At 38.2% G+C, this 17,762-nt stretch overlaps 1 protein-coding gene across 3 annotated transcripts in view; it reads left to right on the top strand.

The window, feature by feature from the left end:
- The window catches only part of SATB2 (SATB homeobox 2), a 173,189-nt gene that overhangs the window by 107,969 nt on the left and 47,458 nt on the right, over nucleotides 1-17,762 (top strand). For all 3 annotated transcript variants that reach the window (XM_040972159.1, XM_040972158.1, XM_040972160.1), the window contains one exon: nucleotides 15,146-15,358. In XM_040972159.1, the coding sequence (XP_040828093.1) occupies nucleotides 15,146-15,358 (213 nt within the window). The remainder of the gene's footprint in view (nucleotides 1-15,145; nucleotides 15,359-17,762) is intronic.

Below are 17,762 nucleotides of genomic sequence, written 5' to 3'. Positions count from 1 at the left end.
TTGGAGAGGGAGGGAGGGAGGGAAGAAGGGGGAGAGAGAGAAATATCAAGTGATTGATATTTGGATTGCTGGTTCACTCCCCAAATGGCTGCAAAGGCCGAGTGGGGCCTGACCCAAGTCAGGAGTCTGAAGCTTTCTCTGGATCTCTTCTGGATCTCCAACGTGGGTACATGTGCCCAAGCCTTTGGACCCATCCTCTGTTTCCTAGTCAAGCTGGATTGTAAGTGGAGCAGTCAGGACCTGAACTGCCAGTGCTCAGACAATGGCTTAGCTCACTATGCCACAATGCCAGACCCTGGATCTGCCACTGAGCTCTTCCTTTAATGAACTGTCATGAGATGACTGGTTTCTGCTTTTGCTCACCCTGTCAGAGAGCTGGAAATGCTTAACACTGTCTCAAGAGTATAAAAGGTTGGGAGCGTGGTTTCCTCACATTGTATGGAAGGAGCCACTCTGTAGTATAACCTGCACTCCAGTATTCCCAGCAGGGTAAGGGTGAGGCTAGCATTTTGGGTTTCTCCTGTTCTCTGTTCTGTTTCTCTTACTCCCTCTTGAATTCCCCTTGGAATCACTGCCTTAATACATCTTTTCCATGGGAATCTTTATTTCACAATCTGCTTTTTATCCCACATCTGTAGCACTGCTAGCCTAAATAGGTCACATCATTGGGGGAGCAGTTTAAATAAACCACATCCTTAGTTATATGCCTGTTCTCACAAATAAAAATAATAATATGGAGCTGGCGTAGGACTTTTTCTCCACTAGTTTACATATCAACAGTACCGTTGTGGGACTAGTTTAGACCTTTTCCCCTATTCGTTTCTTTTGAAAATATTGTTATTGCTGTTACCTTAGCCTCCATTAGTGTTATAGTTTAACAACTTAATGGGTTTGTATTGATATTGTCCAGATAAATTGTAGGAAGGGAAAGGGTAGAGAGAATGAACATAAAGGAGAATGGGAAAGTCATTGGATTTGAGAAACTACAAATGGTGCATACTTTAAGAGAAAGTGTGTTTATTTACTTGAAAGTTAACTGGGGGTTGAGAAGGAAAGAGAGAGAAGGAGGAAGGGAGGAAGGGAGGGCAGAAGGAAATGAAAAAGGAAGAGAGAGAGAATATCATTCACTGGTTTATTCCTCAAATGACCACAACAGCCTGAACTGGTCATGTCAATCCTGGAACTCCTCCAAGTCTTCCATGTAGGTGCAGGAACCCAAGCACTGGGGCTATTTTCTGTTGCTTTCCCAGTACTCTTGTTGTTTCCCAGTGAGAATAATGGTTTTAGGAAACATAAGACCAGTATTATATACGTTTTCTTTCTTTAAAACATTCCTTCTCCCTTACTCATATCCCAGATTCACTTCAGTGTTGGCACCCTTTCATGCACTAGGCTTATCGACATGAAATAAATTCCTTGGTTATTTACTATGATTATATCCTTGTGTTTGTGACAGTCTAGTCAGTAATTCTAATCTTAAGCCTTCTCTTGCCTCTTCTTACGTTATGGACTTAACAATCAATCAGAAGTATAGGCTAGTGTGAAAATGTTCACGACTGTATTTTAAAAGACTTAATAGTACTGATTCCACTGACCTATAATAAGCATGGTTTCATAAAATATGTACAGTGAGTCTTCCTTAATAAACTATTCTCTATTTCAAAATCCAACGACCTACATACTCAGTTCAGAAATCCCCCCACTTACTAACACTGTTTCTCCTCTGAGACTTTCCATTTGAGCAAATCTGTTAAATGAAGTAGAGGAAGCTTTGATCCAAAGCAGGCTAAATCCAGTGGAATGGATGCCCTGCCACATCATGAATGGGAGCATTAAAGTGCCAGAAGAGACATTAGGTATGATGTGATCCTCAAACCCTGCCTGTACCTCAACCTGCATTCTCTGGTGACAGAGTTAGGGAACATCTTCACTCAAGGATTCAGCAATAAAAACCTGTGTCTTTTGAAAATGAGACTTCTGCCACATTCATTATGACATAGTATGATTATTTTTTCTTATGGAAGACCATGCCATAACTCAAAGTTCAGATTAATTTTGTGTCTCAGGGAGTTCTGCCAAGCCAATTTGAAGAAACATGCTTTCATTAGAATCTCAAATGTGGTTTGCAAAATTTGTTTTCTTTTGTAAACGTGGGTCTCTAATTTGCTACCTTGCTGCTACTTCTGTTCATTGAATAAGTCACAGAGTTTTGGAACTACTTTTTTTTGTTTCCTATACAAAGGCCTTGCTTGAAAAAAATGTGTATCCTGGTCTTACCTGACAGAGAACATGATTTTAAAAATCTCTTGGGAACTAATTTGGTTGGCCTGTCCTCATTCAACTACTTTTTATTTTTTATATGAGACTTTGCACATACCCACATGCACAAACACAAAACTGCAGTTTACTCATCAAAGCCACATCATTTAAGGAAACTTAAGACAAGGGTCATAAATACAATTTATGAAGTCACTCAGCAACTGGAGAATGTTTTCAACGGATTGGAAAATTAGATTGAATGATGTATCAGGAAAGTTGGCAGTAAGGTCAGCTGCTAGAAATGTAAATGTCTTTGTGTGAATTGACATGGATTTTGCTTTTAGCTTTATTGACATAATGTTTATAGTATGTGCATGCCCCAGATTATTAAGGTTGAAATATCTAAGAACGTTCTAAATGTTATATTTTGACATGGCATGGCCAGGAAAAGATATGTAGCAACAGAAAGAAAATCTTGGCAACCAAAAATATTTGGGAGTCTGAGCTGTTGTGTGTTACAAGTCAGTTTTTGAAGGGAGAAGAAACTGTTTTGTTTATGTATTTTGTTCGTTAAAGATAGGCACAATTTAATTACACATAGAGTTTATATTGGTTGGAAGCTTGACCTCAAAGATATTCACAATTCTTTGTCAGCCGACATCTGTTCTTAGTCATCATTATTTCTTAGCATCCAGTAGAGATGTGCACGTTGTGCAAATTGTAGGGTAATAGAACACAATGGGAATCCAGGGATCTTGGCTCCATGGTCCAGTGAACTGGTTATAAAATGACAAGGAAACCTGTGAGAAAGAGGAAGTCCATCCACTGAAAGATGGGCTGTAAATATGAAATGCTGCAGATCAGGCATGAGCATGTTATTGAGTTTGGAAGTAAATAATACATCCTCTTTTGATTTCAGAACATAAAATTAATAAAGTGGGAAGAGATGGTCCTGCATGCTTCATAAACTAAACAGTCTTTCATTTTAGAATCACTGACTTGAATTCATAGATTTAAAGATTATAATAATATTAATATCTCCCAAGATAGCAGCATCTCTGAGTTATTAGGTGGCTTGAGGGTGGTCCTACAGGTATCAGTCTCATTTCAGCTCCTGCATTGATGGAGACTGTGTAGTTTAGTGGTATCTTTGGGGCAACCTCAGCTGACAAGCATGCATTGGTTACATTCAGGGGCTAATATAAACTGATTTGGTGGCAGTACTGGCTTTGTGCTCAGCATTGACCACAAAAGAAAGAATGTTGATTCCATACCTGTTAAATATATACAATTTTTTCTTTCATTTCTAAAAAAGTAACCTGCATATGTGAGAGTGGGGAAGAGTATTTTTCTCCCTTCTTCATAAAACATATCAAAGAATCCAAGGAAACAGACTTAATGTCATCCTTTCTCTCTTTGATCTATAGTTAGTGTGCAGAGTCCTTCAAAATTAGTTACCAGTGGGGGACTGGGGCAGTGGCATTGTGCTGTAGTGAGTAAAGTCATGGCTTACAATGCCAATGTCCCATATGGGTGTGGGTTCATGGCTTGGTTGTTCTACTTCCAACCCAGTTCCTGGCTAATGGCCTGGACAGCAGGGGAAGATGACCCAAGTTTTTGAGACCTGGCCACCCACACTAGAGACCTGGATGAAGCTCCTGGCTGCGGATTTTGTCCTAGCCCAATCCTAATTGAGGCACCCAGCTGGGGAGTAAACCAGTAGACAGAAGGTCCCGCCCTACCCCCACCCAACGCCAGCTCCCGCTATCTGCTTTTCTTTGCAATGCTGAGTTTGAAATAAATACATCCTAAAAATTAACTTTTGAACTCATCAGAAAAATCAAGTTTTTCTTTTTTTTTTACTAAGAGAAGACACTAGTTTGTGGTTTGAAGTTTGTGATGATTTTAGAAGCTGTTTCACCCTTTTCAAATAACAATCCCACTGATTTTTCTTCTTTTTTTTTTAAAGATTTATTTTATTTCTGTTGGAAAAGCACATTTACAGAGAGAAGGAGAGACAGAGAGGAATATCTTCCATATGCTGGTTCCCTCCCCAGGTGGCCGCAATGGCCAAAGCTGAGCTGATCTGGAGCCAGGAGCCTCTTCTGGGCCTGCCACATGGGTGCAGGGTCCCAAGGCTTTGGGCCATCCTCGACTGCTTTCCCAGGCCACATGCAGGGAGCAGGATGGGAAGCTGGGGTGCTGGGATTAGAACTGGCACCTATGTGGAATGCCAGTACATGCAAGGCAAGATCTTCAGCTGGTAGGCTACAGCATCCGGTCCGAATCCACTCATTTCACTCATAAAAGAGTTCTTTAGCCTCAATAGATTTTCTTTTGTAATGGGCTAATATGTCAATGTAGCAATTTGTAGTTGTCTGTGGAAATTTATGGTTGTCACCCCAAACCCTGATGATATTTTATAACGGAAGTATAAATTTCATAAGAGAATGACAAGAGAATCTTGCAATATACCTAACAATGAAGACTTGAGCTAGGGTGTCTTGAGTTTCCCATTTGAGTTTGATGCCTGGCTCCAGCTCTTGTCTCTAGCTTCCTGCTACAGCTGGTCAAGGAGACACTGGTGATGGCTCATGTAAACTGTCTTTTCTACCCACAGGAGAGGCCTGTGTTGGGTTCCCAGTTCCTGGCTTTGTTCTAAGCCCAGCCTGGGATTGTTGGATTGGTTGAATGAATCTGAATGTAAGAATGTTCTCTCTCTCTCTCTGTCTTTGCTCTTTGCCCCTTACATAAATACATGAGAAAAATAAAGGCAACACTAACTCATCCCACTATTTATTTGTTTTTCATTATTGCTTATTTAAAGTAATAAAAAACATATATAGTGTTTCTTTATTCAGTGGTTTTAGCAGTAGGGAATATCTTCCTTTTGAGTACATGAGGTGTACAAAATCTTTGGTCTGGCTCTTCCAAGACAACCTCAAATGGAACTCAATTATCAATAAGTCTACGGCAGGTTAATTTTTAAGTTAGTACTTATATATGGCCCATGAATTATATTAGAAATATCTAAATGGCCTTTAGGAAGGGAAAAGTTCTCTATTCTTGGGAATGGTAATCATCTTATTTGGATTTAAGTGCGTATTTGTTCAAATAATTAAATTTACAAGCTAGAAAATTTTCAAGAAAATTTTAAGCATATAAATTTGAAATTAATAGGCAATTGCTAATTGGTTTTCATTCTACAGACATGTTTTGTATGTAAAATGGTCAGTCTAGTCTACAGTGTCTATTATTAGACTTCTGTGACTGCAGTACTTCTAGCAAATGCATTTTAACTTAATAAATGATGCAGCCATGCATGTGCACACATACGTGTGTGTGTGTGTCTGTAGCTCTATCCTCTTTCTGCCTCTCTGAGAGTTTCTAACTTGAAGCCTTCATGAAAGAAAGAAAGAAAAAATCATTGTGGATGAATTCTTACAGCATGCCTAAACCACTCTAGGTACCTCCCAACCTCTTAATGCCAAATAATTTTACAAAAGTTAGTTGAGATCTGAATTTTTGATTCACTAATAATTATAACTTGCATTTAAACAAAGCTACAGATTAAGGCTTCTTTTAAATAATTGCAGAATTTTCTTAGAATAAGGTATAAGATAAATATCATGTATAATCTTCATATGGTCATTTCACTGAATGTAATTTGTTTAATTTAAAATGTAACCCAAACATTTTGATTATCCTACCTCCTAAAAGTTGTTATCTATATCTCTGCTTTGGGTATGAGAAGACATTTAGAAATACATAATTTAAGTGCTTTAATACTTAAAGTTTGGGCCGGCACCATGGCATAATGATGTCAGCATCTGGTATGTTTACTGGTTTGAGCCCTGACTGCCTCACTTCCAGTGGAGCTCACTGCTTGCGGTAAGGGAAAGCAGCAGAAAGTGGCCCAAGTCCTTGGGAACTGAATACATGCGGAAGATCTAGGGGAAGCTCCTGGTTCCCAGCTTCAGACCAGTCTACCTCCAGCTAGTGTAGCCATTTGGGGAGTGAACTAATGGATGGAAGATCTCTCTGTCTCTCCTTCTCACTCTGTGAGTTTGCTTTTTCCAATAAAAATGAATTAATGTTTTATTTCTCCTTAAAGTATCAAATTTAAAATAAGAATTTTATTTTGATGTATTACATATTCATTCCACCTGTTTTTATTTTTTGAAGCATTGTCTTTGGAGTTTACCATTATTTAACTGAAATGCAGAATGAGAACGAGAACGAGAGAGGTTCCACCCATTGGGTGACTCCCTGAATGCCTGCAATAGCCAGGTCTGGGTCGGTCTAGGAATCAGGAACTCAAACCAGGACCTCTCCTTTGGAGGCAGGGACCCAGTGGAACACACAGAGTTCTTGTCATCAGAGACTATGACAGTTATCACAAGAAACCGGACATTTCCTGAATTCAGTATCAGACACTGTCACAAGCTCTTTAGGAAGCCCTGGGAATGATGTGGATTTGCCTGAATTGTGCAGATGAGGAGAGAGGGCCATAAGGAAATTAACTGATCTTTGTCCAGTAAGAGCCCAATTTTGAGTTCTGATTTCAGAGCTCATGCTTCTAACTACTTTATCGTCATTTTTTCCACTTTAGAGTGGAAGATGAAAGACACAATCCCTTTTTTAAGTCATAAACAGACTTTCAAACCAATAATTCAATTGTGGTCTAATAAATCCTGTGATGTCTCCCTTATGCCATGTAGGAAAAAGATTCTTTGACCCTGGAGGTGATCTAAGTGAATACAGAAATCTTCCAGCAGGAAAGAACATTTTATAACTGTCAGGACAGAGTCAACTCATGTCTTAACACTCTGCTTTACTTACATCTGAAGGCATCTGATACATTTGAGATATAAATTTCAAACAAACGTATTTCCTATTTTGTTTTGTTTTAGGAAAATACAATTTTTGCCAATGTTTTGACAAAGTAGCCAAAGCTAGTAAATTTTTTGGGCAGGTTGCCAACAGTTGTTTCACAGAACACTTAAGGAAACTAGGAATATCCAGGGCCCAGAACTTTGTGAATGAAATAGTCATAGTCGTAGTGCCAGGTACTTGAGGTGTGAGTAGAAACCATGAATATGCCCAGAGCTGAGAACACCACTGGTGAAATGTTTCCAAAGGGAACCTGTTCAGTTCTCTGTTTGCTTTCACTTTGTGCTAGTAATGTGTTTAGAAAAATTCAACTTGGATTGTGCATACCCTCCCACCTCCTCCCCTCTTTTAGTATTTAAGACTTTCTAAAGACAAGGAGGAAAAAACGAGGAAAAAAAAAAAGATGAAGTGGAACTGTTTACCTCATTGCACCTACCATTGGAGAGCAGACTGTTCTTGCTTCAAGAATATTCTCTTGTGCCCATTCACTTTGTGTTAGGTGTTTACTGTTTTCTCTGTCAAGTGGCCTAAGTGAAGTTTTATTCTATGCCCTGGAAAGAAAAGCTTCTGAGACAAATGTTTCATTTAATAAATTACAGATTCAGTATATGAAATATTTGTTCTAAAGTGGAGTTTTCATGGCTCAAAGTTCAGATTTTGTTGCTTTGTTTTCTCGAGTAGAATTTGGCTCCCTGGGCTGGCATTATGGCTATAATGGCTAAAGCCGCCATCTGGGACTCAGGCATCCAACCTGGGCACCAGTTTGAGAATCTGCTGCTCCACTTCTGATATAGCTTTCTGTTAGTGTGCCTAGGAAAGCAGCAGAGAATGGCTCAAGCACCCTGTACCCAGATGCAAGACCGAAGGAAGCTCCTGGCTCACGGCTTTGGCCTGACCCAGCTGCACCAGTGTTGTAGCCATTTGCCAAATAACTCAGTAGATGCAAGGTTCTCTCTTTCTCTCTTTCTTTATCTATAACTCTACCTTTCAAACAAATAAGATTTTTTCAAAAAAGAACTCCCATACTTAGGAATGTGAAAAATAGGCATTAAGACTGCTTTAGGGACCCATGTTCTTGTATTGTCACTAACCACTGGGCAGCAAGCATTATGTTTTTTGATCCTCAGGATTTAGCATTTTATGATGTAAGAAAATAGGTGTTTATAGTAACATAATAAAAAAGATGACAAATGCTATAAATGTGAAATAGAACTAGTGCCTTTTCTGTTCAAAGGAAGGAGAAGATGTTTGCAGATGTAGTATGTACAGTCTTTGAGGGCTTTGAAGACTGCGGTAGCATATGCATTTATATTTGCACAGTGCCTCAATTCCCTTTAGATACTCAATTCTACCCACCCGATCTTAGAAAAATGCCGCATGCATAGGCTGTCTTTGCTAATAAAGAAATATTGTAATAAAAGAGAGGTTTTATTAAACTAATGCAATAACGACATTTTCTTTGAGGATTTAACACATCATTTTTAATAATAAAAATCAAATTGTCATTGTTGTGCCCTATATACCTTTTATTCAAATCAGACTGGGTACTCTGCCTTTGTGGCTAAGCAGTGCTCTGGGGGGTGGGGGATGAGGTGAGTATTTGAAGCTTTACACAAATGAATGTGAGCAGTCATATTTGTAGGTAGCAGTAGATTATGAATATGGGGATAGGGAAAATCTGTTTATATTAGTGAACAGAGTGGGGAAGTCTCCCTTAGGGACACCTAGAAAGAAATGAGATGGGCATTAGGAGAGAACTGGTTTTGTTGGGCCAGCTTTCAGATGGATGGCCACCAGGACCTGGTATAGCCTTCCTCTCACTGATTTCACTGCTTGAATTACCTCTGAATTAACCACTGAAGCAGAGGAGTTTATTTTGTATGATTGGATGAAGAATTTGATGCTACCTGGCTTTGTTAGGAGGGTATCCTTTTTTTCCTATTATGTTACGTGACAGACATTCCAGAATTGTGTGAAAATGAAAAGAAACAGGTCATAGGAAGAGTGTGAAAGCATGTGGGATAAGGAGTATTTTTTGAGGGAAGCTGGCTTGTCTTCTTTTTTTGGTTGCCAGGAGTTAGGTGATAGGCAGGTCATATCTCTTGGTAAAGAATGGAGGTTGGCCCAGTGAGTGTCAAATCCCCTTTTACTTCTGACCTATTTATTCTAATCTATCAAAGGGTATTATGTGTGATTTTTAACTTGCTGATTGGCTAATAACACTGGATTTTTTTTGCAGTGATATGCAGTGATAAAGTAAAATATATGTTCAGGCTCACTACGTAATAGATTTTTAATCATACAGCTTTAAAGAGGCATAACTTGATTTCTGAATTGGATTGTCATTACATACCATATATGATTTATTCACACATATCAGAATTAATAATTAAGATACCTGATGGGGTTAGGGCATTTTCTCTAGAATTGTGGGAATGTTTCTAAAGAAGTTCTAAATATATGATTTTACTTTTAGCATAGAAAAGTCTTTGGGGTTTATATAACTTTTTAATATCTATAATTGTTTATATTGAAACCCAACACTTTTATACAATTGGCTTTGTACAATAAATGATTCGTTTTTGGATTGAGTGACTGCAGAGGTTTATGTTGTAATGAGCAAGTAACGTTGCAAGTTACCTTTTCTGCCTTCCACTCCAACTGCCACAAACTGAAACATAATTTACACAAATGAGAGCCGTCTCCAGCTAGTTTGAGGCTTTTTCCAAAGCAAAGCACTGGGGTTTGGCTATGCCACTTTCCCCAATACACACCTGGTGTATATCACTTTAAAAAATAAATTATGCCTCATTAAATTACAATTAAATGGAATCATGATCATTTGTTTTTCTGGAAGGAAGATGTTTTGCATATTGAAAGCCTAATTTGTTGCAGGTGACAAAAAGGCTGAACAGATTATCTAATATCACTTCATTTTGGGGGGTAATGTTTGCTGTTAGATTGTGTATACTCCAGTAGTTCAGAATTGTATTAATGTGGGCTATATTATTTTCACTTCAAATGTCTTCTGTCACTTTATCAGTGTTTTTTTTTCCCTCCTCCACCTTTTTTTTTTTTAACTTTTAAAGAAACAGAAACTCTTCTTTAGATTCTGAAGCAGGCATGCTGTCTCTTTTTCAGTTATGCCCAATTTATCCCCTATTTTTCACTGGTATTATTATGTCCACACACTGCCTATACTTGGATGTAAAATCCCAGCTAAGTCTCACCTTTTCCAAAAATGTTCTGCTTGAGCTCTGCAGGTGGGAGTGTCTTCTCCCTCCGTTGAATCAAGATGGCACTAGTTCTAACTTGAATTTGTGACACTCGTCATTGTTTACATTGTACTACTAACCTTCTTTGTCCCATCATGTAATGGGAGGAGAATTTACCCGTCATTAACCTTTTTTTTTGGTCATTCCATGAGCTTTGTTCCAAGTCCTAAGTAATATGAATTAACAGACATATTTGTCTTTGAGACGAGGAATGTGGAATTTGAGGTTTCTTGGGTAACTACTGGTAGATACTAGACTTAGGAGCTCACCTCGATACTTTTGACAGTATATATTCTAATCTCAGGAAGTTTCCAAAGGTCTCAGATTCATGAAGAAAAGGTATCTGATAAAATCTGATTGATAATTAGGAGCTGTTAGCCTTACACCGCACTGGGTGACTCTCAGGGGCTCAAGTTTAATGTTCCTAAAACCTGGTCTGCCTGAGAGTGTTCTTTCCTGCCCTATTCCAGGATGAAAGAGCAGTCAGAGGTAGTAGTTACCTGGAAGTGACTTTTACACAGCCAGCTGTGGTAACGTTTCCCAAAGTTTTCAGAAAAGATACAAAGTTTTAAAGAGGTGTGAGAATCAAATGTTCATCAACAGAAAACACAGATTAAGAAACTATGAGGTCATGTAATTTGTTGCAAAGAGGTATTGTTTAAAAATACTAGAACAAAATATGGATATCAGTTTCGCATTTTAAGATCAGTCCAGACTGTTTTTTGTGGAGATAGCCTGCAATCAAATTAGCAAGTCAAACTAGAGGGTTTTATATTATTTCCTATTTTGCACTCTGAATTATTTTGCTTTGAATGATTTTGTGTCAAAGTCATACATTCTTTGCTAGAAATTACATGATGCTTGCAAAATTTCTCCATTAAGAGAATGGAGATAAAATCAAATTGAGGTTCTCACTTCCTGACTCCCTACTTTTTCCACTGATTTACAATTTGGAGACTATTTCGGAGGGCTTTGCTCCACCTTGGGCAAATGGTCAGTTATTCTCCTTTTCAACCAACATGTTTCCTGGTCTTACATAACCTTAGCTAACACCATGGAGGAAATTGCTTTGATGTGTTCCTGGAGAAGGCTCTGTTGCTTACCACGAGGAAAATACTGACCACTTTACTCAATACTGAAAATGTGTTTTAACATGATTACTAATATGAAAGTTTAATAAGCAATATACTAGTTAATTTATTAACTTATTTCCATGTGCACATTGTCAATACTCATGACCTTTTTGTTTCATAAAGGTACATCTTTTTTTTTTTCTTTCTGGTAAATGACATGGTGCCCAGGTGCCATGCCACATTTTCTGTATCTCAGGCTGCATAGTGGGAATGTCCAAGTGACACCTCCTGGGTGGCTGGTTGATAATTAAAATGCCAGATGACACAGTGACAAGGACTTTAGAAATATTTATGTGAGATAAATTATTAATTTATGTTCTCTTCAAGACAATTTCAATGTGACAAATATTTACTTATCTTGCTAATTAGACAGAATGATTTGTGGTATTTATAGGATTTTTCTGTAGGTCTTCTTCCCACTGATGGCTTGCAGCTCACTAAATAAACTCAGTTTGTATATTTGAGCATGCAGAATTTAGACTTCTAAGTATTTGAAACTGGGATATTTAAAAAGAAGTTAATAAATGACCAAAACGAAGGTTCAACAAGACAACTGAAATTTCGCTCCTGGCACCAATAGGTAGCCACTTGTTACTGAAAATGGAGTAATAAGATTCTACCATGGGACTTCAGCTACGTAGAGGGGAGTTTAAGTAATTTGAAGTGGTGCCCTAGTTCTCTGGGGGTACAATCGTGCGGTTGCCCTGGCCATCTTGCTGGTTTGAGACATTGTCTAGCAGTTGGCAAACAGAAGCAGCAGTATATTTCATTAGCTCCTTAAAACACAAATTGTAGGTCTTTTGTACTTGAGAAAAGGTTATGGTAAGCTTTGGCTTAATTTTCCTTAGGAGGATGTATTAATTTCCAGGTACAGTCCAATGTGTTAAAAAATGTAGAGGCCAGAGCCACACCATTTCAAGGTGGGAAAAAAGAAAACCCAAACAAGACACAAATTAAAATACTTTTGAATGGCCTAATTTATTGATTAGGAATGAACAAATAGAATTTTAGAATTTATAGCAATAATATTTGTTGTTATGTCACCATTTTGTATGAAGAGCTTTGCTATAATACATCCTATAACTTATAAAAATAATTTCCTGAAGGAAGAGTAAGTTTACAGACTTTCAAATTTGAGTTTGAGCTATCTTGAGTGCAGTCTTAATAGCTATCATATCCATGTTGATCTCAACTGCCTCAATTTTCAGTCATTTGAGATTTACTAAAATATCAATGCTATTAATGAGTGGAGAGCAAAAAGGATAAGACGATTAACTCATTCTTAATATAAAAATTTCATCATTAAAGAGAGCTCATAAAATATCAGTGTCTTAACTGGTATTGGAAATTGGTAGTGGTTTTAAATCCATTTCCTTGTTACTGTTTTATTTATTAATTTATATATTTTTAGATTTTCAAAACAAATCCACTTGCTTAGTGTTAATGGAAGGTATTATAACTCAAAGCAGAACTAACTTTTTTAATTTCAGGAAGAAAGCCAGTACCTATAATGTATAATGTTTTCTAGAAGATAAGTTTCTCTGTTGTTACCTTTAAAAGCATGGCAAGAAACCTGGAACTTCCTCAAATCACTTTACCAGTAGGATATTTTCACAAGCACATCCATCCTGCCTTGCCCTTTTCTTTATGTACATATGTAACATGCATATACATATGGCTCTTTATAGTGCTTATATATACATTTATTTTTAAAAAAAATGTTAAATTTATTTTAAAGGTAAAGTTACTGAGAGAGTGATAGGGAGGGAGGAAAAGTCAGAATGAGAGCAACAGAAAGAGGAATCTTCCATCCACTGGTTTATTCCTCAAATGGCTGTGATGGCCAAGGCTGAACCAGGAGCCCAGAGTTTCATCTAAGTCCTTGGGCAATCCTCCACTGCCTTCCAGGACACATTAACTGAGAGCTGGATGGTTCAGAAGTTGAGCAGTCAGGCTCATGAGGAGTCCTGGTGTATCAGGCAGTGACTTAGTGTGCTACACTACAATGCCGTCTCTGGTTTTACACTTCTACCAAATATTACTTAGGATTTCTCTAACCAAAGTATTAAGACACCCACAAATTGCAGAACTGTCAGATGTGCACTGCTTGTGGGTTCCCTACAATCAATTGTCTTATGGGATGTTTTGAGTGGTAATTATTTCTTTGGAGTGCCGGTGGTTGTTTTTTGCATATTTTGGTAAATGACTTTGGCTCCATGATGTTGTAATGCATTACTTTTTGTTTGTTTATTTTATAAAACATTGCCTAACTTACCCTGAAAATTTCTGACAAACCCTAGATGATATATTCTGATTTTCAATACCTTTTCATATGTGAGATACATATTGGGAATTGGGTAGTGTTTTAATTTCCACCCTCATGAAAACATCTTTGTCATTTGTACCAGTTCATGTATGTAACCTCTCATGATTTTGTGTTACCCCCATCTGTTCAAATACACAGAATTAGTATCTCAGCTCTGCCCAGGGAATAATGCTAAACCTTGATTTTCTTCCTACCCCAAGAAAGGATATTAACTACAATATAAGGTGATGCCTTATACAATAATCCATTAAGTGTGCACACTGGAATTGGATACCCATCTGTCCAAATTGCTTCAATGTTGTGACTTAGACACCCAGCCCTCTTCTTGTGCATGTACTAGTGTTTCCCTAGCTTAGCATTTTCTTTTTCTTTGTGAATTCTGTCTCATCAGACCACATAGTAAACATACTAATTTCCCATTTAAAGCTTTCCGCTTGGCTGAGTCACACATTGGGAAAATGTCTAAGCTTATAACAGCCTCCAATCTACACTTTATTTACCTTGTGCTCTGGCCCCTCACTGATGTGCCTTCATTGTCATGCTTTATTGGCAGGCTGCAGCTTGGCCCTTGATGGCCTTCATGAACAGGTTTGGGTAACTTTTAGTATATATGCAATGGTAATCATTTTACATGTAGCATGGGACATTATCAGGGGGTAAGTCAAGTAATTGCCATTTCTTTTTCTTTGTGTCTTCCCCCTCCCCATCTTTCTGTCTCCTCTCTCCATAAGAAATATCTATATTGAAAAGAGTGGCCGGTCACACAGAAATTCAGCCAATCTTTTTTTTTTTTTTAAAGTCGATGTAAATCTCCCATGCTGTTTAAATGTCGGAACTAAATTTACCAAACTTGGCAGATTTGTAAAGCTGAACAGGACTGCCAAGTGCTCCCAGTTTCAAGCAGAGAGAGTTCTAACAGTTCCTGAAATACTTGTAGGAGGCACCTGGTGCTAATTACAGTTTCACAATTCCTCCCTAGCGCCTACCTTGCTCACTGGCATCTCAGCACAGCCATGTCTGTTAACAGTGATGATATGGTGTCAGAACAGAACCGCCCTTAAACAGGTTCAGGCCCCAGAAGGCAGGCACATTGCAACACAAACTTTCTGCTGGAGAACCTAGGGCATTAGACTAGGGTCCTTGGCATCACAGCCACATGGTTGTACCACATAATCATAGGGGGAGGGGCAGAAGACAGAAACCATCCACACACCCCTGCAGATATGACTGGACCTGTTTTTTTCTTCCCATCTCATTAGGGATTGTTGTCTGAGATTCTGCGTAAGGAAGAAGACCCTCGGACAGCCTCTCAGTCTCTTTTAGTAAACCTGAGGGCCATGCAGAATTTCCTCAATCTGCCAGAAGTGGAACGAGATCGCATATACCAGGATGAAAGAGAGCGGAGCATGAACCCCAATGTGAGCATGGTCTCATCAGCCTCTAGCAGTCCCAGCTCTTCCCGAACCCCTCAGGTGAGATATTTGTTCTTCTGATGGTTTACTTTTTACCTTGTTAATTTCTTTCTTCACTAATACTATGTTTTATCTGGAACTAAGAGAAAGAATTCAAAGGTTTCTGATCTACTGAGTATGTTAGTCAAAGGATGTAGAGTGCTAACAAGAGCATAGTGCTGTACTAGATGGTGTACTCTTCAAGGAAATCGCATTCTTTGCCATACAGGATGAGTAGGTAAGTAGTAGCCAGTGTGTGGTGGGTGTTTTTAGAAATGTCTGCATACAATTCCTTAGTCATCAAAGAAGGGGTTAGGGATTTGTGTGGAAGCTGTATTTGCATAGGAAGCATAGTGCTTTTCCTAGAATTGTATGTTTATTTGGATGGGTTTTTGTAGGCAGGGGATTCAAACTCCCTGTAATGCGATTCAAAAAGGACAAAACAGGTGAAGCCCTGGGTACAATCTAAGTAAGAAATTACAATGGCTAGACCAGAGCAGTTGGAGTGTCACTCAGTGAACCCTCCAAAAATGATAGTGGGAAGATAAGCCTATGTTATTTTTCCCTCCTTGGCTGATTCTGTGCCATCCATTTCTCCTCTCTCCACACTTGAACAGATTCCTACTCCTAAGCCCTCCTACAAATGTGTGGTCCTAGCTGTGCAGTGTGTTTCCAAGCTTCTAACTGAAGGCTCAAGGTCTCAAGGCAGTCAGGAGTCCTTTTGGATTCAGCCCCAAGGTCTTTGATTTCTAGTTTGCTCTGTTTTCCCTTACCCTTTCAACTCCATGGAGTTCTACCATTCCACTGAGTGTTGCTGGGAATTTTCAAGTTCCATCTGAGCAATAGTCCTCAAAACCAGCATTTAACAGGCACGTATTTGTACCAAACTGTGAGTTGGGTGCCTCATTCCCAGAGATTGTATTGCTTAGATACCATGGTTTTGATTTTATGAGTTTGTCTTCTGATAAATTCCAAAGAACTTATGCATGGATTAGAATTTTATTTTAGTAGAAATATTTGAGCTTTATCAAGTGCATCAATTTTTCACACGTTTTGACTCTTTTTATATTTTTGCACTCTGCAATAGATTTTTTTAATTGAAGATCACTTTCTACTATGCACTGCCAAATTCTGTTACTTATACTTTAGACTTTAATAAATTATGTGTTTTAGTTACTATTAAACCAAAAGTAAGTCTTTGGATTGCTTATTTTGGACAAGTGTAACCAAGCATTTTTATTTATCATTTAAAAAAAATTGGGGGCATACATATTGAGCTAGTAAGTCGGGTGAGTTGTTAAGTTGCACTAATATTTACTTCTAGTAAATTCAACAGTATTTTTCTAAGTTTTTGTAGCCTATTAAAACCACTAACGGAAAGTCCAGCCATGTTTCATGGCCTTTTACCCAGGCCGCCCTTCTCAGTCACTACTGCGTGTGAGGAAGTAGCATAGGTGTGTGTGTTTCGTTTCAAACTCTTATTCTAAGAGCTTCCTAATGAGATTATATGTTAAACACCTTTTTCCAGACCCAGTAGCCTTCAGAGTTAGGACAACTTCCAAGACTACCTAGTGTGTGTTCGCTTGGTTTGTTTTTGTTTTTTGGGTTTTTTCTTATTTTTTTTTTTTTTTTTAAGGAGCATCTCACTTCGAAAAGCTCAGGTAAAGCTGAGAAATAGTTATTGAATTTTACAGCTTTGTAATTTTAGAAAAATCCAAAACGTAGTATTTAAGTTTATTGTTGGAGGTATAGTTGTAGCATGCAATTATACCTATTCTGGAAATTTCTTCTTTTTTCTGTGGGTTAGAGATTGATAAGGAGGCCTTTGCCAGTCTTTGAGGCACTTTACTGCATGACTACTTGCCTATCCAAAGTTGTTTGCAGACATATCTCAATAATGAAGACTTGCTGGAATGGGGAGAACTCTCACTGTGAGAATAAGCGTTAGAGGAGTGCCCTTCCCACAGTCTTTGAGTTGCAGGCAGCAATTTCTTTCATCCCCACAGGCTGCTCTTGGCAGAGGTGAAATGCAACACTTGGCTAGTGGCTTCAAAACCAAATGAGGAAATTTAGAATTTAGAAATTTATATCTCGTTAGAATTTTTCTGTTGGCCAGAATTTCTTGATTTATTAAGTAATAACAAAACAACAATACAGAGATAAGAATAGCCATTTGTTAAACAGCACTGACTATGTATTGAGTAGGTTGCATGAATTCAGTCCTCACCATTTCAGAATGTTACTCCCATTAGCAGATGAGGAAACTGAGGTTTGGATGGGTTAAATGATTTATGGCAGAAAACAGGGCTGTGTGGGCAAGTTAGCATTTGAGATCTAGCTATTCTGAGTCCAGAACCTAGGCTCCCAAACATTTATGGTGTTCCTTGAAGGATTTTTGTTTTGGGCAGCAGAGTTATAGAGAACT

The sequence above is a fragment of the Ochotona curzoniae genome, unplaced genomic scaffold (genome assembly GCF_017591425.1).
Source record: "Ochotona curzoniae isolate NIBS_2020 unplaced genomic scaffold, NIBS_Ocur_1.0 contig_2210, whole genome shotgun sequence".
In the NCBI taxonomy this organism is placed as follows: Eukaryota; Metazoa; Chordata; class Mammalia; order Lagomorpha; family Ochotonidae; genus Ochotona; species Ochotona curzoniae.
Note: the sequence above shows the minus strand (reverse complement) of the source record. Positions and strands in the feature narration are given on the sequence as shown.